This window comes from Tenrec ecaudatus, chromosome 5 (genome assembly GCF_050624435.1).
Source record: "Tenrec ecaudatus isolate mTenEca1 chromosome 5, mTenEca1.hap1, whole genome shotgun sequence".
Classification (NCBI taxonomy): Eukaryota; Metazoa; Chordata; class Mammalia; order Afrosoricida; family Tenrecidae; genus Tenrec; species Tenrec ecaudatus.
This window is the reverse complement of record NC_134534.1, coordinates 161,253,243-161,276,136: the sequence shown is the minus strand read 5'-3', so window position 1 is coordinate 161,276,136 and position 22,894 is coordinate 161,253,243. Positions and strand designations below refer to the sequence as shown.

Genomic DNA, 22,894 nt, shown 5'->3' with positions numbered 1-22,894 from the left:
TGCCATAGGAAGCAATATTCAACATCTCCCTTCATTCACCTCTACGTAAAATTAGTTCCTTTGACCTCTTCCTCCCACCACATTTTGGCCTCTTGACTCCCATGATACTTTGACCACATGCTCCACAAAGGCAGACACCATAGTTAACAAATTAAAAATAGAAGTCTATGAAATGACAAAAGGACTACACTTATGGGTCAAAGTATTTGAAATTGCAAGTGACTCAGAAATCTTGTATATGTGGCCACCGTAAATAACCATAACATCGCTTCTCGGCCTTTTGGCTAAGATCAAGTGTAATAACCATAACATTTGCTCTTTCAACAAAAACGTGTTATAACTTATGATGGTTAGATTTGATGGTTAGATTTGTGAAGGCAAGGTTGGAATTTCAACTTGTCAATCAGATTGTCAATCAGCCTGCTGATGCCTCCTTGAGAGTGTGGTCTTTTTTTAAGAGACAGTAAGCTGACCCATTGCCCTACAGGGAGCAACACTGGAGACACAGTGTAGAAATTGAGCCCAATCAATCTGATCCCACCACACCAAGGCACTAAGGGCGAGCAACAGAACAGCAAGGGAAACAGAGCAACCAAGTCACCAGGAAATACCAAAAATAGACTTTGGGGCCAGGGCTTGGCACCCCATCAGACTCAACTGGAAAACACTCCTAAAAGCCAACAAACAGTCCTTGAACTAACTACAAGCTTTTCTTTTTTTGTTGTGCTGTGTTTTTTGTTTTCTTTTGTCATTGGCTTTTTGTTGTTTTTTTGTTTTCTTCTGTTGCTTGGTTTTACTGTCTTGTTTTTGTGCATGTTATTATCGCCATAGGTCTAAATAAGATAGGCTGGATGAACAATCTGGAGGAGAAAACAACGGACCAACGGTTCCAGAGGGACATGGGAGAGGGGGAGGTGGGGGAAAAGGAGTGGTGTTAACAAACCCAGGGACAAGGGAACAACAAGTGATCCGAATTGGTGGTGAGGAGGGTGTAGGAGGCCTGGTAGGGTGTGATCAAGAGTAATGTAACTGAGAGGAATTACTGTAACCCAAATGAAGGCTTAATATGATAGTGGGACAAGAGGAAAGTAAAAGGAAATAGAGGAAAGAGCTAGGAGACAAAGGGCATTTACAGAGGTCTAAACGCAGGCATGTACATATGCAAATATATTTTTATATGATGGAACTAGATTTATGTGTATATATTTTTATGTTTAGTGTTTAGGTAGCAGATGGACATTGGGCCTGCACTCAAGTACTCCCTCAAAGCAAGAATACTTTGTTCTATTAAACTGACATTCCAAGATGCTCACCTTCCCGATCACTGAAGACAAAGCAGGTGCATAAGCAAATGTGGTGAAGAAAGGTGATGGATCCCGGCTATCAAAAGATATAGCATCTGGGGTCTTAAAGACCTGAAGGTAAACAAGCAGCCATCTAGCTCAAAAGCAACAACACCCACATGGAAGAAGCATACCAGCCTGTGTGATCACAGGGTGCCAAAGGGATCAGGGATCTGGCATCAAAGAACAAAAAATAATATCATTGTGTGCTCACCTCCCAGATATGATCAGTGAAGACAAATGGGTTTATAAGCTAATGTGCTAAAGAAAGCTGATGGTGCCCGGCTATCAAAATATATAGTGTCTGGGGTCTTAAAGACTTGAAGTTAACAAGTGGCCATCTACCTCAGAAGCAACAAAGCCCACATTGAGGAAGCATACCAGCCTGTGTGATCATGAGGTGGCGAAGGGATGAGGTATCAGGCATCAAAGAACAAAAAATCATACCATTGTGAATGATGGGGAGCGGGGAATGGGGACCCAAAGCCCATCTGTAGGCAACTGGACATTCCCTTACAGAAGGGTCACGGGGAGGAGACAAGCCAGTCAGGGTGAAGGGTAGCTACAATGAAACATGCAACTTTCCTCTAGGTCCTAAATGCTTCTTCCCCACCCACTATCATGATTCCAATTCTGCTTAACAAATATGGGTAGTCCAGAGGATGTACACTGGTACAGATAGGAACTGGAAACACAGGAAATCCAGGGCGGATGATACCATCAGGACCAGTGGTTGAGAGGGAAGGGAGGGCAGGGTAGAGAGGGGGAACCAATTATAAGGATCTACATATAACCTCCTCCCTGGGAGACGGACAACAGAAAAGTGGGTGAAGGGAGACATCGGACAGTGTTAGATATGACAAAATAATAATTTATAAATTACCAAGGGTTCATGAGGGAGTGGGGAGCAGGGAAGGAGAGGGGGAAATGGGGACCTGATGCCAGGGGCTTAGGTAGAGAGCAAATGTTTTGAGACGGATGAGGGTAACAAACACAAATGTGCTTTATACAATTGATGTATGGATAGATTGTGATAGGAGTTGTATGAGCCCCCAATAAAATGATTTTTTTTAATCTCTCTCTTGCCATCATCCTCCATGCTTCCTGGGATTCTTTATCTGCCTCCCAAGTGGCTCCTGTGGGCTGCTGACCCTGGGGTCAACCTAGGAGCTTCCATGCACCCCCTGGTCTGTGATCTTTGCATCCTGCTTCACCTTTCTGTGTCATCTGCCTGCCTGACAAAGGTTTCTTCCCTTAACCTTGATCTCCTACCACTACTGTCTCCAAGATCCAGCTCCATCAGTAACCCCACTCTCTTGAAGCAATCTCTCATAGCATCAAAATCTCAAATGTGTACATCTTCACTTCTGCACCTTTGGTTTCTGAACAGAAGCCACAAGAATTGTTCCTTTCCACAATGATGAAAGGATTCTCATTAAGGTGAAATACACATACTGTATTTGGGGGGGGGGGGGTGTCATGATTTGAACTCGACTTCTATCTACTTCCATCCTAGAATTTTCCCCAATTTCAGCAACATTCACTTTTTCTGAATTTTTCACTCTCAGCCTCCATTCCTCTGTAAAGTGGTATTAGCCCACTCTATAGTGAAATCCTACTTTCAGTTTCTCTAGCATTCTGCTCAGAGTTCCTCTGAAATCTTCACTTAGCATCTATCATCCCCCAATTTGTATTTGCATCTCTGTCTAGTCTTCTCTTTTATATTTCACAAGTGAGTAGGTTTGAAACGCACTTTATATTGATATGGCCTGATAATATGACAAATAAAATTTGTATTCCTGATGGAATGACATCCACAGGTATAGCGGTTAGGATTGCAACACATATTTAGGGGGTAGAGAGGGACACAATTCAACCCCTAATCTCATCTTATGGTGGTTCTTAGCTATAGTATAGTATAAGGAGAACCACCTATGGAACTTCTGTTAAAGCACATATCCAAGATTCTGCGTGAGTGGATCTTTTTAGTGAGAACCATTCTTTAGATTCATATTTACTGATTGCTTGCTGCGTGCCAGGACTGCTTAGGCACTTTAAAAAAACAAACATTCTTGCTCTTGCAGGGCTAATAATAGGGTGGGACAGACTGTAAACAACAGAAATATAAATTTTAGCAGTCAGTCTTGGTGTCCCTGGAAAGTTGAGATGAGGTGTGGGCATGAGGCAGATTAGAAAAATAACCGAGTATCGAAGCGAAAGCATTCTAGGAAACAGATCAGAAGCCTTAACCTAGAAGCAAGGTGACCTTTCGGGGATAAAACACCATTTGTTTTGTCACTCTTATCCAGTAAACAAGAAAGCAGGGGAATAGTAGGAGACACAATAAACTGCTGGGGGTCTAGAGATCCCAGTCTTGGGGGCCATTTTGAAGCCACTGCTTTACTGTGAATGCGACGAGCAGCTCCTGCAGAGGTCTGTGTGGAGGATCATGCTGAGTGTTAGACAGAAAGTGGACCAAAGGCATGCACGGCTCCAGGGAGATTTGGCTGAAGTCACTGGTGCAAGAAAATGATGGCTCAGATCGGAGTAGTGGTAGAAGTGAAGATGGTAACTTAAATGGACAGACAGAAAACCAAGTCAAACCCATTGCCATTGAGTTGAAATCTGACTTATATGTGGGATTTGAGAGAAAGAAGTCACACATGAGCCTGAAGATCCTGGCCTGAGAATTGTAAAAGTGGAAGTAATGTGCACTAAAATGGATACAGCTGAAGTTGGAGCTGCTCTGAGGAGGAGGTAAGGCATCCCTCTTGGGATATGCCGGGTTGGACATATCTATGCTATAGGAACTCACAGAAGTGGTGCTTCATACTTATTTTTTCATCCTAGCATTACTGCTGATTGCTGACAAAAGTCAGCCAAAGTCAATATTGATGCAAGAACATTTATATTATTCAGTTGATTAGGATCCATTACAATCAATATTATTTTAATGCTCAAATTGTCCTTATTTGGCTTCTGTGTCCTTGTGATACGTCCTCATTATTGTGTAACTCCCTGCATTCTGGCACAATACATAAAAGATGACACTGGAACTTTCCCTAACCCAGACCTGGAATGAGCCATTTTTCCAAAAAGAAATCCTATCTTAACTCAAAGTATATAAAATAGGGTTTATTTTCCTTCTTAGTGATGGCCCACTGAACTTCAAATTCCAGAGCCATTTACACAGTGGGTACGGGTACATGCATGCACATATAGTGTTAGGAATAGAGTTAAGTATGAGGAACAGAGAAGGAATGGTTTTTCGAAAGTCCTCTGCTTAAAAATTCACTGCCACTGAAGTTATTCCCACGCATAGCAAGTGAATAATACAGGGTAGAATAACCGCTGAGGGTTTCGGAGGCTACAGATCTTTACAGGACCAGAAAGCCTCATCTGTCTTCCACAGAGTAGCTGGTTTCAAACTGCTGACCTTAAGGCTAGCAACATAACTTGTAATTCATTATGGCACCAAGGTTCCTTTTGTCTGAAAGGACAAATAAAACCAAAATATTTTCTTAGTCTATAGTGGTTGAGTGATTTCCTTCTAAAATGCAAGTGATTCCTTAAAGCAGTTTCACCAATTGGGTATTGAGAGGTTTTTTTTCTTTTTAAAATCATTTTATTGGGGGCTCATACAGCTCTAACCACAATATATACATATATACATTGTGTCAGTATTTACATTAAAGGACATTTTACATGGGTAGAGGCTCTAATCTCTCTTCTCCATTACTCTTTAAAAAAAAACATTTTATTAGGGGCTCATACAACTCTTATCTGAATCCATAAATACATCAATTGTGTAAAGCACATCTGTACATTCTTTGCCCTCATTATTTTCAAAGCATTTGCTCTCCACTTAAGCCCTTTGTATCAAGTCCTCTTTTTTCACCTCCTTCCCCGCTCCCCGCTCCCTCATTAGCCCTTGATAATTTATAAATCATTATTTTGTCATATCTTGCCCTGTCCGACGTCTCCCTTCACCCCCTTTTCTGTTGTCTGTCCCCCAGGGAGGAGGACACATGTAGATCCTTGTAATCGGTTCCCTCTTTCCAACCCCCTCTCCCTCTACCCTCCCAGTATTGCCACTCACAGCCCTGGTCCTGAAGGTATCATCCACCCTGGATTCCCTGTGCCTCCAGCTCCTATCTGCACCAGTGTACATCCTCTGCTCTATCCAGACTTTCAAGGTAGAATTCAAATCATGATAACTGTGTGTGGTGAGGGCAGGGGGGAGGAAGCATTTAGGAACTGGAGGAAAGCTGTATTCTCCATCGGTGCTACATCGCACCCTGACTGACTCATCTCCTCCCCTAGACCCCTCTGCTAGGGGATCTCCAGTGGCCGACAAATGGGCTTTGGGTCTCCACTCTGCACTACCCCCTTCATTCACTCTGGTAAGATTTTTTTTTTGTTCTGATGATGCCTTATACCTGATCCCTTCGACACCTCGTGATCGCACAGGCTGGAGTATTGAGTTTTTATATCAATTACTTTAAACCAAATCAGGTCAAATATTTCAGAATCAAAAACTCAAACTCACTGGCATCAATTCAATGTTGAGCAATAGTAACCCTATAGGACACGGTAGACCTGCCTGTGTGAATTTCCAAGACTGTAACTGTTTATAGGAGTAGAAAGTCCCTTATTTCTCCCACAGAGTGACTGGTAGTTTCAAACTGCTAACCTTGTGGATCACAGTCCAACAGGTAACCACCATGCCACCAGGTCTTCTACTCAGAAAATATAATTTTTATTGGGGTGGGTTGGGAGCATAGATTTAAATAGAGGATAACATGAAAACGCCAGGAGCAGACAAGAAAGAAAAACTAGGTTCTAAAAGGGAGGTAAGGAAGGCCAAGGGAAAACTTCTCAAATGGACTTGGATATTTGAGATGAGTTCATTAGTTGTGAAGAATCTTCTCTCAAGTGGCCAGAAAGGAGTTAGTGATCACCTAAATTTAGGAATATATCTAAAATCATTCAGAAGACCAGAGATTCCATTATGTTCCCTCCACATTAAGAACAGTCTCTCATTCAATTTCTTCCTATACCATGCCTGTCACCACCTCACTCCAAGCCCCGTGCAACTCCCTCCACTGAAAATTGAGAAGACAAGGAAAGGGGGTTACATACAAGAAAAGCAAGGTAACATTTAATAATTATGTGTATGATGTACCACAAACTAAATCCTAAACAGATATACCCAACAAACTTCAAACTCACTGCTGTTGAGTCGATTCCAACTCACAGTAACCCTACTGAAGAGGGTTGAACTTCTCCATATGGTTTGTGAGACTGTACAACTTTACAGAACCAAACAACCTCACCTTTCTCCCATGAAGTACCTGGAGAATTTGAACTGATGACTTTTCAGTTAGCCCAACACTAAGAGTTTCCTCTAGGGAGGTCTAAATATAGGTTATTTATCTGGGGAGAAAAAAGACTGTTTTCGCATATGTAAAATAAAGCATCACCTACTTTGTAGTATTTCTGTGTGCAAAACAAAAAAGGTAGTGTCTCTATTTTACAAATGGAAAACATTCGTCTTTTATCTCAACTGTTTCTTGATTCAAGTAAATCCTAAATTTAGAATCTTCATCCAGATCTGCCTAACTCTTTATCTGCCACTCATTCCATCACAAAAGGGGGAGAAAAAGCAAGTGAAAGACAAAGGAAGAAATAGTTTGAGGGCATAGAATATGCCAAATTCCCTCTCTTTGGTGACCCTTTCTTCCCCTTTTCTGATTTTATTACAACTGTGCACCAATCTCCATTCCCATAATCACGCTACAGGAACAACCTAATTAGAAAACCCAAACCTCTCCCACACAATGTGCTAGGTGCTCTGCTAAGCAGGGAAAGGAAGTGGCATCCACTCGTACGTAATTGCCACACAGATGTATTACATGGCCATATACATATTTTCATAACAAAATCTTTAGTGGAAAAATGACATTGTTTTGGTCATTACTTACAAATTATTCATTTATAAATATATTGTAAGAAGACTGACCAATGAAAGTGGTGCAAAGCCTTCCTGGAGAGGAGAGAAGTAAAAATCTCAGATGTATTCCATACCTAGAGGACTTCTATCCTTATGCACCCTGTGACTCAGCAGAGCTTTCTGAGTTAAGTGAATTATTCTGTCTTCACAAGTGTAGTAATTTAGAAAATGAAGATGATTTATTTAAGAACTTTTTTACAAATATCACAGTGCTGGAGTAAAGTCAAGACCCCTAATCATAAATACTTAAACACGTTTTAACCTCAGATTTAAACTCAAAAATCAAGCATTTCCGGTATGATGTTACAGTTTTCATTGTTCTTCCTTGGGGCATTTAAAGTAATATAAATTATAAAATCTAATAAAGCAGGATCCTTTTATATTCATTTTTCAGTTATAAATCAAAGTAAGCCTAATTGAGTCATCTGCTTGTTGTATGCTTTCTTTGAAACAAAATTGAAGTGAAATTCACATAGCATAGTTAACTTTTAAAATACACAATTCAGTGACATTGAGAACATTCACAAAGCTGTGTAAGTACCACCTCTATCAAGTTCTAAAGCATCATCCAAAACTGAAGTGCTGTACCTATTAAGCAGTTGCTCCTCATTTCTCCTCCCCAGAGTCCAATAACCACCATGTGCTTTCCGGCTACAGGTTTACTTATTTTAGAGATTGCACAAAAATAGGATCACACAACATAAGACTTACTCTTTGGCTTATTTCACTTAGCACATGATTTCAAAGTTCATCTGCTTTATAGCATGTATTAGGACTTAATTCTTTTTCATGGCTAAATCATACCCCATTGTATGTGAAAGCCTTTTTATGGGCTCATGTGCATATGTGCGTGTGTGTATTTATAGTCTCTTATCTCCCTCTCTATCCCACCTTTTCTTATTTCCTTTTCCCCATCCTCTCAAATGACCTAACAGTTCAAAAGGAAAAAATACCTTTGTATTATGCTTCAAATTTTTCTATACATGTTTCAGTATTTTAAAATTTGTTGAGTACCAATAAAATTTTTTCATTTCAGGAATACAGATACTATACTATGTAAATACTTTGGACTAATTTCAAATTTCAATCAAGCAAAATATGACTAAAAGGAATTCAGTTTCTAGCCAGTTTGCAAAAATATTAAAGAATGTTTCTACCATAAGCAGAGAGAGCGATAAGGAACTTAAAAAAAAAAAAACAGGGTTCCTCCCCCTCTTCACAAAGGTAAATGTTCAATTAACCAGAATCACTGCTCCTTGCTTTAATTCACACAGCCAATAATTTCTTTCTATGACCTACCTAGTTCCCAAACTTAAGTTCATTTCCTTGTAAATTACTCTAAAGATAAATCTGTCATATTCTTAAGTAAGCAAACTTTAGCAATCAATAATTAATTTACAATTTTCATAAATATTCATCTGTTATTTTCCAGAATAGAATTAATATTAATAAAGGTGATGCAATACTTTAGGTGAGGTTTTTTTCCCACATATTTCTGCTCTAAAACAAAAAAATTCAAGAATTTAGAATTAGAAACAGAATAATTAAATTTTAAATACATACGAAATCCTGTTGACTATGGCATCTTCATCTTCTTGTTCATCTGCAAAATATTTAAGGCATTACAAAATGTTTAACTGATTTATTAATATAATAAAATTAATTAGACAAATATAAAATTTAAAGAGAGCAAGTGTTTTATTGAAACAATTTACAAAATGCTGTGGTATAGCATGTGGAATAGTGGCTAAGTGCTGGCTGTAATCTGTACGGTCAGCAGTCCAAAACCACCAGCAGCTCCAAGCACTATGGGGTTTCAGTCTCTGAAACCCACAGGGGGTCACTGTGAGTCAGCATTAACTGGATGGCAGTGAGAATTTTACAGTGCATGGTTAAAAAATGGACTCTTTTAGCAAAATGTTTTGATTAACAAAATTATTTTATTTAAATGTTCCAAATATTTAGTCATCAGGAAAATTAAATCTTAAAAGAACCTCAGGATTACTATTAAGTTTATTTTTATACAATGTAAGTGAAACTGCTAATAAATAGAAGATTCTGGTTGATAAAATAGCCAACAAAAAAATTTACAATAATATTGTATTTTAGAGTTTCAGAACTTATCTTACTTTCTATAATTAGAGGTTATCATTAATAATGGCAATAACAAGAATTCCCTTGGATGATCCTAATTATTAATTAACTTATAGTCTTTAAGTTTTTTTAAAGGTTAATGTATCTTTTTTTTAGTGGCTGATGACCATCACTCCTACTCTCCCTCTCTTATACCTGTCATCTTTTTTCCTCCCACATACACTTACCAACCAAAAGAGTTAGGATCCGATTAAAGAATGACAAAACCCTCCTGGTGCTTCTCTTCTTCACACACCTAACAAGTTGTTCTCACAGGCTGTGGAATTTTCCCTTTACCCTAGTTTTCTGAGAGTTCGACAGCTAATGTCACTGGCAAGGTTAAGTCCATTCTCCATTCTTAATTATGCTGCCTAAAATATTTTTTACAACTGAGGGAACCACACAAAAAAGTAACAATTAATTTTCATATATACTTGTGGCCCACATCCAATCAATCACCAAATCTAGACAAACGTTCTAATATTTCTATACCTATCTAATTCTATTCTCAATACTCTATCAACCTGGTCCAGGGTCCTCATCACTAAACTCTGGGTTATTCTCAAAAACAATTTTCCTACTCATCATCCCTGTTCCTCCTCCACCACCATCTATCTCTCTCTCTCTCTCTCTCTCTCTCTCTCTCTCTCTCTCTCTCTCTCTCTCTCTCTCTCTCGTACTTTTTCTTCTTCTCCTCCTCCTCCTCCTCCTTCTTCTGCTCTCTCTCTCTTTCTCTCCTCTCTGTCTGTCTGTCTCTATGTGTGTATGTCTGTATCTCTCACATACCAACTTAGAAATCTAACCCAACCATATCTACTACCATTGAGTCAATTCATGGCAACCCTATATAGCAGAGTAGAGCAGCGCCATAGGATTTCCAAGGCTATCAATCATTGCAGAAGCAGGCTGACACATCTTTCTCTGGCTGTGACTGGTGAGTTTGAACTACCCAGCCCTTTGGTTAGCAACCAAGTGCTTTAACCATTGTATCATCAAGGCTCTCTTAGAAGCCTAAAACCACGAAAAACAAACTCACTGTCCATTGAGCAAATTCCAATTCACAGCAATCATTTAAGACAGAAAAGAACTGCCCCTGAGTGTTCATTCCTTGCCGAAATAGAAAGTCTCTGATTTGCTATAATATCTACCAGGTTTATTTTATATACTATGCTAGATTAAAGGAGCCCTCAAGGTGTAATGAATTATAGTCAGTTACAAGGAACTTGGTAGCCTCATAAACTCTGGAATGTCTCAGGTACTAAATAACCGAGGATTAATCTCAGTTGGACATAAGAATTGTGACAAACAAGGACTCTGATCTAAGAGGATTAGCCTGAAAGTATTCAAATTCCCTGGAGGTTATTTCTAGTCTCAGTACCAGACAACTGCTTATTTCGATCACTGGCATATTTAATATACTACCACATTAAAATACTCCAATGCACCCCATATACCATGACCTAGACCACTTAGCATTATAATAAAAAATGTAAAGTGTTTCACTTGCCTGACTTTCTCTTGTATCTTGTGATGATGAAGTAGGAGACAATGTAGAGAACAGCAAAAAGAAGAAAACATATCTGAAACAAAGTAAGTTTAACAGATTGTCATTTTTGCATATCAATTTTTAAATAATAGAGTAGATGGTGGAAACAAAGAATAAAGTGGCACAAGTATACAACTTTGGTAATGGGAAAATGGCATGGGGATAGGGGTCATATCTGACCTCCTGTAGCTTCTTCCCAGCTGCCAGGAGGCAGAGGTCAGACATGCTTCCACCCTCCATCTTACTTTAGCTATTCTGACACCAATCCTTCCTCCCACAGCACTCTACTTCTAAGCTGGGTTCGATCATTCATTGCAATGGCCACATAGAACTCACTGAAAAAGCTCATAATTATGAGGGTTTATTAGGGACATTACCAGTTTACCACAAGCCAGGATCAGTAATCAGCAAAGACACAGTCAGTCATGGTTCGCAACTGTTCCTCTTCTCAGTCAACAGCCAAGTCTCTCTCTGGTTCTCAGCATCTCTGCCATATGGTCCCTCCATGGGCCTGAAAGGCCACTCACTGCTCTAAGTCAGTCTTATAATCTCTACACTGCTCCGCCTTTCCTCAGTCTCAGGTCTTGGCTTGGCTCCTTTGCCCTAATGCGATAGTCTCCAAGCCACAGCCTTTGGCACCTCTGGTCTCAGCCTCTACCACTTTAGACAGAGATCTTGAACTTGCTCCACTAGTGGATTTACTTCCAATGGTCCTAAGATTGCTCTCTGTTCTTCCAAGATGGACATCATTATAGCCAAGGGAGTGGCAACAGAAACAGACTACTTCCCTCTATTAGTATTGGTATATAAAAAGACCTTTCCCTGGTTTGTCTTCCCCAAAGATATGCCAAACATTAGAGGCTGTTTGCCAGCACAAGGTGTGAGGTCAGATGCTTAGAGATATTCTCCCTGTAGGCATTCAGCCATCCAGAGCAATCAGACACTATTGTTTATTCCTACCATAGGTGGGGCTCACTCCCTGCTGTTTGACAGTGGATTGCTTCCCCTGAAAGCTTGGACTAAATCAAGTCTAAAGCTCAAGGGCAATCAAGGTCAGGCCGCCATCATGAACCTAAGATCTGCCCATCTTGTCACATGTATATCCTTAATCCCTCCTCTTCCTATAACATGTACACCCCTAGATCATCTCCCTCCCATTACTGTATTACCTATAGTACAACCCCTTCTTGTGACGTTAGTAATAAATCTGGTTAGTAATGAATCTTGCTTGCTCCTACTATTCCCACCTTCCACATCCTCACGTGGACCACCAAGCAGGGCAGAGGTGAGCATACCCCCATGAAACGTGTCTGACTCCTTTATTTCACTCTCTCTTCTAGCTCTCTTATTCTCTACATGACTCTACTATAATCTTCGCATATTATCACTGTACAATTGCGCCTGCTGAGCCCGTGATGATCTGTTAGGGGCTGGCTCCCCCCTGACAAGTGTTACACATACCCTATTTGCATAACCCCACGGAATCATTTGGTGAGAGTGACAAAGACTTAAAAGAGCCATGTTAAGAAATTTCAATGCACCCTAGATGTTCATAGGAAATGATAAATTTAAATGATTAACCAAAAAATTTTTAGACATTTGCTTATATGGAGTTGTGATAAAAATCTTAATTTAGTGAAGTTGGGGGTCATTGTATAATGAATTAGTCAATCAATTATCTCACTTTAATATTACTATAGAAAAAAAACTCCCCAGTAAAGGTTTTTCAAAATTTGATGGAATGTATTTTTGGCTTCTGTCTTTCTTTCCTTCCTTTCTTTTTGAATGCAACAGTAAATCAGATAGATGGCTCTGCTAATCTTGACTGGATTACTCTTGAATTCGGGGCTCAGCTGGCTGTCGGCTGATCTAGGGGTGACTGGACTCGTTGGTCTATGGTCAATAGTGATAGCAGAGTGACAGCAGATATTCTCATGTTCTTTTTCATGCTTCTAGTCATGTATGCTAATGCCCCACTAAGGAAAACAAGTCCACCTGCCTGAATTCAAATTTTAAGGATGAGGAAAGGTATTCCTCCTTTTACAAAAATAGCAAAACTTTTATTGTGAATTGGGTGAAGGTTAACAGAGGAGTAGACTATCAGTTTTAAATTCAATAATTTATACACATTTTGTTTGAACTCATCCATTTTAGCCCCTCAATGTACCATAGCTTATCCCACTTCCATCCTATGCTTTCAGTCTTCATTCCCCCTTCTTTCCTAACCCTCTCCTTCCCATACCTGTTCAACCTGTTCAATCTACCCAAGCATCTCTCATAGATCACCCACTATTGCAGGATTGTATATATAAATATGTGCTCCTGTTGTCTTTAACTCTTGAAAATCTCCCAATATCGTCCCCCTGCCTCCCATCATTTTTTCCTAACATCCCTTGATCAAATGTTTTTAATCTGAAAATGTAAAGAATGATATCATATACAATTCTGAAAAATCACATCAATAGAAGGTTTAAATATAGCTTACAGTTTCAATCGCATTTAAGGAGCTGTACTAGCACCAAAATTTGACAGATCAATGAAAGCACATTCTATTACATAAAACTTAGACATGCTAGAGGTATCACAAATCAGTGTACGGGGAAGAGAATTGCTCAATGAATATGCCACGTTTCAAAGTACATAGCAGTTGGTCAAGAGACATGTTTTTAATTAAATTCCACTAATCCAGTCAGACAGCTATCTGAGATATGGCAGACGGGAAGAAACAGACAGTTAAAGGAACACGAGATTTCATTATAGTGAAAAACTAAATGTGTTAGAAGTACGGTTTCCTTAGCCTAGTAGACTGTATTATATATATATATATATATATATATATATATATATATATATATATATATATATAGTTATAATAATGACTCTAAAATAAACCGTGATGATAATGTTTAAAAGTCTAGGGAACATCATACGTATGGGTGTCTAAAGTGCTCACAAGCCATATGACTAAAGGAGTGGACAACGGACCTAGGTGTTAGTCATGCCATGTACAATGAAATCATCTACGAATTACAAACTCAAGTGGAAAGGAATACTATGAGTCCTATCTCAAGTTTTCCCAATAAACATGGAAAAATAAGAGGAAATACTGGCAGGAACCATAAGGAGCAAAGCATGAAGAGTACCAAAACTACCTGCTGCTGGCAGCCTGATGCTCTCTTAGGGACACTGGGAAAGATAAGGATGTTACCACAGGAGGAAAGTAAAAGGGCACAGAGGACAGAGCTAGGAGGCAAAGGGCTTTTATAGAGGTCTAAACACAGGCATGTACATATGCAAATATATTTATATATAACAATACACCAATCGATCTTTGTACATATATTCATATGTTAAGTATTAAGGTAGCAGACAGACATTAGCCCTCTACACACGTACTCCCTCAACACAAGAACACTTTGTTCTAATAACCTGACATTCTGTGATGCTCATCTTCCTGACACGATCGCTGAAGACAAAATGGGTGCATAACAAATGTGAAGAAATGTGATGGTTGCCCGGCTATCAAAAGATACAGCATCCGGGGTCTTAAAGACTTAAAGATAAACAAGCAGCCATCTAGCTGAGAAGCAACAAAGTCCACATGGAAAAGCACATCAGGCTGAGTGATCATGAGGTGTCGATGGGATCAGGTATCAGGCATCAAAGACACAGAACAAAAAATCATATCATTGTGAATGAAGGGGAGTGTGGAGTGGAGACCCAATACCCATCTGTAGACAACTGGACATCCCCCTCCAGAAGGGTCACAAGGAAGACACTAGCCAGTCAGAGTGCAGTATAGCACCAATGAAACATACAATTTTCCTCTAGTTTTTTTAATGCTTCCTCCCCCCCACTATCATGATCCCAATTCTACCTTACGCATCTGACTAGACCAAAGCATGTACACTGGTACAGAAAAGAGCTGGAAACACAGGGAATCCAGGACAGATGAACACCCTCAGGACCAATAATAAGAGTAGCGATGATACCAGGAAGATAAGAAGATGGTGTGTGGGGGGTGGGGTGGTTGACGATTCTATGATCTACATATAACCCCCTCCCTGGGGCTGGGGGATGAACAACAGAAAAGTGGGTGAAGGGAGACATCATCAGTGTAAGACACGAAAAAATAATAATAATTTATAAAGTATCAAGGGTTCGTGGGGGGGAGGGGGGAGTGAGGAACTGATACCAAAGGCTCAAGTAGAAAGAAAGTGCTTTGAAAATGATGATGGCGCTCTACCAGCGGGGATCAAAGACGTAATGTCTCACCGGAAGTTCTCGGCGCCCCGCAAGGGTCTCTGGACTTCCTGCCTCGGAAGCGCAGCAGCCAGCACCGCGGGAAGGTGAAGAGCTTCCCCAAGGATGACGCCTCCAAGCCGGTCCACCTGACGGCCTTCCTGGGCTACAAGGCTGGCATGACCCACATTGTGCGCGAGGTCGACGGGCCAGGCTCCAAGGTGAACAAGAAGGAAGTGGTGGAGGCTGTGACCATCGATGCCCCTCCCATGGTGGTGGTGGGCATCGTGGGCTATGTGGAGACACCTCGCGGCCTCCGGACCTTCAAGACGGTCTTTGTGGAACACATCAGTGACGAGTGCAAGTGGCGGTTCTACAAGAACTGGCACAAGTCGAAGAAGAAGGCTTTCACCAAGTACTGCAAGAAGTGGCAGGATGACGAGGGTCAGAAGCAGCTCGAGAAAGACTTTAGCAGCATGAAGAAGTACTGCCAGGTCATCCGTGTCATTGCCCACACCCAGACGCGCCTGCTCCCCCTGCGCCAAAAGAAGGCGCATCTGATGGAGATCCAGGTGAACTGGGGCTCCGTGGCTGAGAAGCTGGGCTGGGCCCAGAGAAGCTGGAGCAGCAGGTGCCAGTGAACCAGGTGTTCCGGCAGGACGAAATGATCGACGTCATTGGGGTGACCAAGGGCAAAGGCTACAAAGGGGTCACCAGTCGTTGGCACACCAAGAAGCTGCCCCGAAAGACCCACCGAGGGTTGTGCAAGGTGGCTTGTATCGGGGCCTGGCATCCCGCCCGCGTGGCCTTCTCAGTGACCCATGCTGGGCAGAAAGGCTACCACCACCACACAGAGATCAACAAGAAGATCTATACGATCGGCCAGGGCTACCTCATCAAGGATGGCAAGCTTATCAAGAACAACGCCTCCACCGACTACGATCTCTCTGACAAGAGCATCAACCCCCTGGGTGGCTTTGTCCACTATGGGGAAGTGACCAATGACTTTGTCATGCTGAAGGGCTTCGTGGTGGGCACCAAGAAGCGAGTGCTCACTCTGCGCAAGTCCCTGCTGGTGCAGACCAAGCGCCGTGCCCTGGAGAAGATCGACCTCAAGTTCATCGACACCACCTCCAAGTTTGGCCATGGCTGTTTCCAGACCGTGGAAGAGAAAAAAGCTTTCATGGGACCACTCAAGAAAGACCGGATTGCCAAAGAGGAAGGCGCATAACAGATAGTATAGCTGGTGGGATCAGAATAAAGACTTCTTTTCCAGTGGGAAAAAAAAAAAGAAAATGATGGCAACAAATGTACAAATGTGCTTGACACAATGGATGGATGGATTGTGATAAGAACTATTATGAGCCCCCAATAAAATAATTTAAAAGAAGAATGTTACCACCACTACTACACAAATGAAATTTTATTGAAGAAATGAAAATGGAGGGAATTTTTTAAGGAGCAATCAGGATAAGGGAAAAATTGCTTACAATGGGATGAAATTCTGAGTAGGACTATAAAACCAAAATACAGTTAATTATAAGACGAATAACCAAGGAAATTAATATTCACAACAAAGGCTGAGGCTGATTAGAATCCATTCATTCAACAATTATATATACCAAATATTACCCTAGAACTGAAGTCCCTTAGTAACACAGTTACATGCCCAGCTACCAACTGAAAGGTTGGTGGTCTGTTACCACCCAGAGAGGCCTCGGAAGAATGATCTGCTTCCTGCTTCTGAAAGATCACAGCCATTGAAAAATCCTATGAAGTGCAATTCTACTCTGAAACACATGGGGTCACCAGAAGGCAGAATTAACTTGATACCAACTGGTTTGGGATTATTTAACTCCTGGAGATAATAGTGCACTGCATAACTCCTACCCACTCGGAGTTTATAGGTCAGTAAAAGCAGAAGACAACAAATAAGCAATATACAGCATGGCAGAGTAAAATTAGTATAGAGTTAGGGGAACAGAAGGCATTGCTAATAAGATGATATATAGAAAAGTACTCAGGGAGAAAACATATAGACCTAGAGGAAGACTCTCCAGGCAAAAACATTAAGTGCCAAACATCTGGGGCAGGGATGACTCCAGCTGGTCCAAACCAGGAGGGGAAGAGAAGAGATGTGATTGGAGAGAAATGAGTTTGCAGAAAACACAACTTTATATGAAATGATTATCATAATGGTGATGTGCTGGTTTTTATGAAGTGAGCTGGGACTCCACTGAAGAATTTCAAGCAGATGAATGATATGATTCACTCTAGTTGCTATGTGGAAAATATATTTTAAATGGGGGCAAGGACACAAGCAAGGAGGCCAGTTAAGAGGTTACTCCTATAATCCAGAAGAGATCTGTGCAGTAGAGGTATTAAAAAGTGATCAAATTCTGCATGTTTTGAAAGCAGAACTGACAAGATTTGCAAGAATACATATAAAATTCTCAATCTTTTATTCCCACTGCTGATTTTGACTTACCGTATATACTCGAATATAAGCCGACCCAAGTATAAACCGAGGTACCTGATTATTACCTGGGAAACCAGAAAAACTGATTGACTTGAGTATAAGCCTAGGGTGGAAAGTGCAGAAGCTATTGGTGAATTTCAATAATCAAAACAATGAAAATAAAATTACTAAAAATGGAGACATCAGTGGGGTGTCGTTATTTAAATATTTATTTTAGATGAAAAACGTAAATAAAAGGACAAGTCATTTAACATTAGTAAACCAGCACAGTAAGTGGGAAATAATTCAACAAAAACAATAAGGTATCAACAATGATGTCTTAAGAGTACTATTCCCTGAGCTCAATCAGCAACCAAGCTAAAATGTAAAGAGATAAAATCCTTCAAAACCGGATTCCTCATCATCATCCATATCCCAATGCAGAGCTTCAGCTGGTGTGAGGTCATCACAGACGCTGTCCTCACTGAGATCGCCGTCATCACCATCACTGCTGTCATTTTCATACAAAGCACAATCTTCACTGCCACCCATAGCATTACTAATACTACATTTCTGGAAGGCACGTCGCACCATGTCTTCTGGAATGTCTTCCCATGCATCTCGAACCCACTTTGCTATTAACTCTATGTCAGGCTTCATGAGATTTCCTCCTCTTGTTAGTAGGGCTTGACCAGATGACATCCATTCATGTGACATCCTTCGCACATGGTCTTTAAAAGGCTTATTCAAAGATACATCCAGAGTACAGATGTAAGCCCACCTGGAATAACGGCTAAAGAAACTTTACTAGATTTTGCCAATTTTTTTAAGTCATCCGATAGGTGGGCTCTGAACATATCCCAAACAAGTAACAATGTTTTTTTCTTTAAGGCTGCTCCTGGTTGAAGATTCCAAATTTCTTCCAGCCATTTTTTTGTTCCATCTTCATCCATCCAGTCTTTAACATGTGCACACACAGTAATTCTTGGTGGGAAATTGATCTTTTTAAGCAAGGTATTTCTTTTAAAAATAATGACAGGATGCAGGTTAGTTCCATTAGCCAAACATGATAGAACAACTGTAAAGTGTTTTTTTTTCCTGTAGTTTTGAGACAAATGTTTTTTTCTCCTAAACTTGCCACAGTTCTGTTGCTTAGAAGATCAAAAGTCATGGCAGTTTCATCTATATTCCCAATATCTGCCAGGTCATAATTATAAATCCTTCTTTGTTTATAATAAATGACTGGAATGACTTACGGTATTTTTTTCTTCAAGGTCTTGTGGCAATTTCTGGGAAATCTGTGTTCTTTGTCTCAAACATAGTAGGCCAAACCTATTCATGAAGCGGGTACACCATCCTGCTGGCAGCAAATTTTTCAATGCCTGATGCTTTATATTTGTCATCCTTAGCCATTTTTAGACCACGTATGCGGATTCCCATGCATGTTACGCAGTAGCCATTTTGACGACACTCCCATAACCCATTTATGCAATTCACTCTCTAGAGGCCCATAAAAAGATGTTAAACCACGATGAGCTTGTTTAGCTTTTGGAATCTGTTCCAAGTCAGCCTTCATTTTCCGCCACTCCCTCATTTGCTTTTCATCAACACAGAATTCCCTAATTGCAATACTGTTATTGCTCTCTTCTGCTCTTGATACAACCTTCATTTTGAAACCAGCCTCATATGATAAGGCATTTTTGTCCTGGTTCAACAGTATCCATTTCTAATAGGACAAAAAATCAAGACTTTCAAAACAGAACTTTCATGGTAAAGCTGTTCTCCCACCCACCCCACCCCCGCAACGTGTTAGCTGGGGGGGGGGGGAATCCGTGTGGGAGGGGGATGCAGGATGTGAATTAACACAGAGACCAGAGGGGAGAGAATGAGCACAGCCACAGACACATCCTTACCAGTTCAGCTGCCGGCGTCAGTGAATCAGTACAGGTGCTTCTGTGAATTGGAGCCGTCCATGTCATAGGACGGCTCTGATTGGTTAGATGTGAGTAAACAAACATTCAAAGCCCTACAGTGTCAGCAGGGATTTGAATGAACAGCAGAGAAACAGCAATCACCCACAAGATAACGGGTGCTCCTCCCGTTACTTCTGGGGGGAGGGGGCAGCAAGATGTTACACCTCTGGCTGGGGTACCACTGACCCGTGTATAAGTCAAACCCCAGTTATATATATATATATATATATATATATATATATATATATATATATATATATATATATATATATATATAATCTTCATAGCTCAGCCAAAAGGGCCAGGCTAGACATGTTAAAAAAAAAGTGGAAACATTTTGTGACTACATGAGGTTACAATCTGAGGGGATATGTACAGTCAGAAAAGATAAGTGAAGAGTCCTGGGATTCTCAAATATTTAGAGGTCAATTTACCGAGAAGGGATCAGAAAAAAGCTGACTGAGAGGCAGCAACGAGCAGGGTAGGAGGCAAATAAGACACAGGGATATTTTCAAGGCCAAGGGAAGAAAGTTTATCTAGGAAAGGGGAATGATCAACAGTGTCAAATACTGCTGACATGCCAAGTAAGATGAGGACAGGCCGAGAATTGACAACTGAATTTAGCAACATGGAGGTCACTGGTGACCTTAACACAAGTTTTGTCTTGAGATTGGGAGGGGGGGGAACGGACATTATCTGTTTGTTTCTAGAATTGTGCAGGCAAAATTACTTGAGGTAGATAAAAATAAGAGAATTGGAAACAAAATTGTAGTAGGAAATTCTTTCCAACTGTGTTATTATAAAGGGGAGCAAGGGAAATGTATGTGCATGAGAACATTTAGTCAAGAGGATTTTTTTAAGACGAGAGAGGTTTGAGTTGATTATATGAAAATTGATAGAAAAGTTGATCCAAGAGAATTGCTACAACAATGTGCTCTAACTAAGGGGCTTGCCTTGAATAAAGCTTATCTGCAGTAAAAAGGCGGAGGAGGAAGAGCATGGGTGGAGAAAGACCTGGAGAAAATAGATTATTTGAGTTCAGTTGCAGATAGGTAAGGAAATATGTGATGGAAATATAAAGACATTCTTTTAATGACTTCCATCTGCTTGGTGAAATAAAAGCAAGTTCATCAAATGAGAGTTCTATCCAGAAAATGGAAAGAGAGAACTTCTGCTTGGAAACCACACAAGATAGGTTTGTGGAAAGAATAAATGGAGTAGAGAGAAATAACAGAAATAAGAGGCAAAGTGATCTTAAATGGTCCGTAAAGTTCCAAGCAAGCCAAAACAGAAAATATAAGCAATGTTGGAGGCCTAATGATTTCGATTCTTAAGCTGCTGAGGTATGTGAAGGTAGATTTCAAAAAAAAATCACACACTAATAATTTTAACAGACATACTACTTCTCTCTCCCCTTTGCAGCCAAGCCCTTCAAAATAGCCTATATTCTCAGACTCCTACTTTTACAATACTCATTCTTTCACTTTCTATTTTACAGACTATCAAACCCATCAATTAAATGACCTCTTCAAATGTTTTTTAAATGCATGACAAATTAATACTTCTCATCCTGTTGCTTGACCTCTAAGGGGCAAATAATTGGAAGATTTGGGTGGGGGGGGAGAAGTGTTGGAACCAAATACATGGAAACTGGACAACATCCTACTTAAAAACTACTAGGTAATTAAGGAAACAAGGAATTAAAATTTAAATTTGTGTAACAAATGAGAATGAAAATACAACATATCAAAAACTATGGGACACACTCAAGTACTCCCTCAATGCAAGAATACTTTCTTCTATTAAATTGGCATTCTATGATGCTCACCTTCCCAACATAATCGCTGAAGACAAAGTGGGGGAACAACTAAATATGGTGAAGAAAGTTGATGGTGCCGGCTATCTAAAGAGATAGTGTCTGGGGTCTTAAAGGCTTGAAGGTAAACAAGCGGCCATCTAGCTCAGAAGCAACAAAGCCCACATGGAAGAAGCACACTAGCCTGTGTGATCACAAGGTGTCGAGGGATCAGGTATCAGGCATCATCAGAACAAAAATCTTACCATAGTGAATGAGCGGGGGAGTACGGAGTGGAGACCCAAAGCCCATTTGTATGCCACTGGACATTCCCTTACAGAAGGGTCTTGGGGAGGAGATGAGACAGTCAGGGTGTGACGTAGCAACAATGAAACATACAACTTTCCTCTACTTCTTAAATGTTTCCTCCCCCCACTATAATAATCCCAATTCTACCTTACAAATCTGGCTAGGCCAGAGGATGTACACTGGTACAGATAGGAACTGGAAACACAGGGAATCCAGGACAGATGATCCCGTCAGGACCAGTGGTGAGAGCGGTGATAACAGGAGGATGGAGGGAAGGTAGGATAGAAAGCGGGAACCGATTACAAGGATCTACATGTGACCTCCTCCCTGGGGGATGGACAACAGAAAAGTGGGTGAAGGGAGACATTGGACAGTGTAAGATATGACAAAATAATAATAATTTCTAAATTATCAAGGATTCATGACTCAAGGGGAGTGGGGAGGGAGGGGAAAAATGAGGAGCTGATATTAAAGGCTAAAGTAGAAAGCAAATGTTTTAAGAATGATGATGGCAACAAATATATAAATGTGTTTGATACAATGGATGGATGTATGGATTTTGATAAGAATTGTACAAGCCCCTAATAAAATGATTTTAGAAAATCAAGACCACAAAAATTTCTATTATCTTCTAATATATTTTCTTTACATTCATATATATTTGTATTTATATATGCATACAAATCATTTTTAAAATTAGGATTTAAAAAACTGAAATCAACGTTTTAACCCAACATCCTCAACAATTAGAACAAAAGCAACAAAATAAACTGTTCAGCCACCAAAAGAAAAGAAATAATAAAGATTAGAGAAGAAATCAATGAATTGGAAAATATAGGAAAAAATCAACAAGAAGTGGGTTTTTAAAAGGATTAACAAAATTGACAACTACTGGCAAACATAACAAAGAAAAAGAAACAGCAACAAACATTACAAATAAGAATGAAAATGACAATTTCAAAACAGAACCAATGGAAATAGAAAAGATAACACAATACTCTACAGTCTTTCACCAAATTTGAAAACCTAGTAAAAAACAGACAAATTTCTAGAAACACATCACTTACTTAAATTAGCACAGA

The 22,894-nt window shown here is 40.2% G+C and overlaps 1 protein-coding gene and 1 pseudogene across 1 annotated transcript in view; one reads left to right on the top strand and one right to left on the bottom strand.

The window, feature by feature from the left end:
- The window catches only part of LMBR1 (limb development membrane protein 1), a 171,952-nt gene that overhangs the window by 136,945 nt on the left and 12,113 nt on the right, over window positions 1-22,894 (bottom strand). The window contains exons 2-3 of the mRNA XM_075550180.1: window positions 10,997-11,069; window positions 8,920-8,959 (exon numbers count right to left, since the gene is read on the bottom strand). Coding sequence (XP_075406295.1) covers window positions 8,920-8,959; window positions 10,997-11,069 — 113 coding nt within the window. The remainder of the gene's footprint in view (window positions 1-8,919; window positions 8,960-10,996; window positions 11,070-22,894) is intronic.
- Window positions 15,302-16,509, top strand: LOC142448994 (large ribosomal subunit protein uL3 pseudogene; annotated as a pseudogene).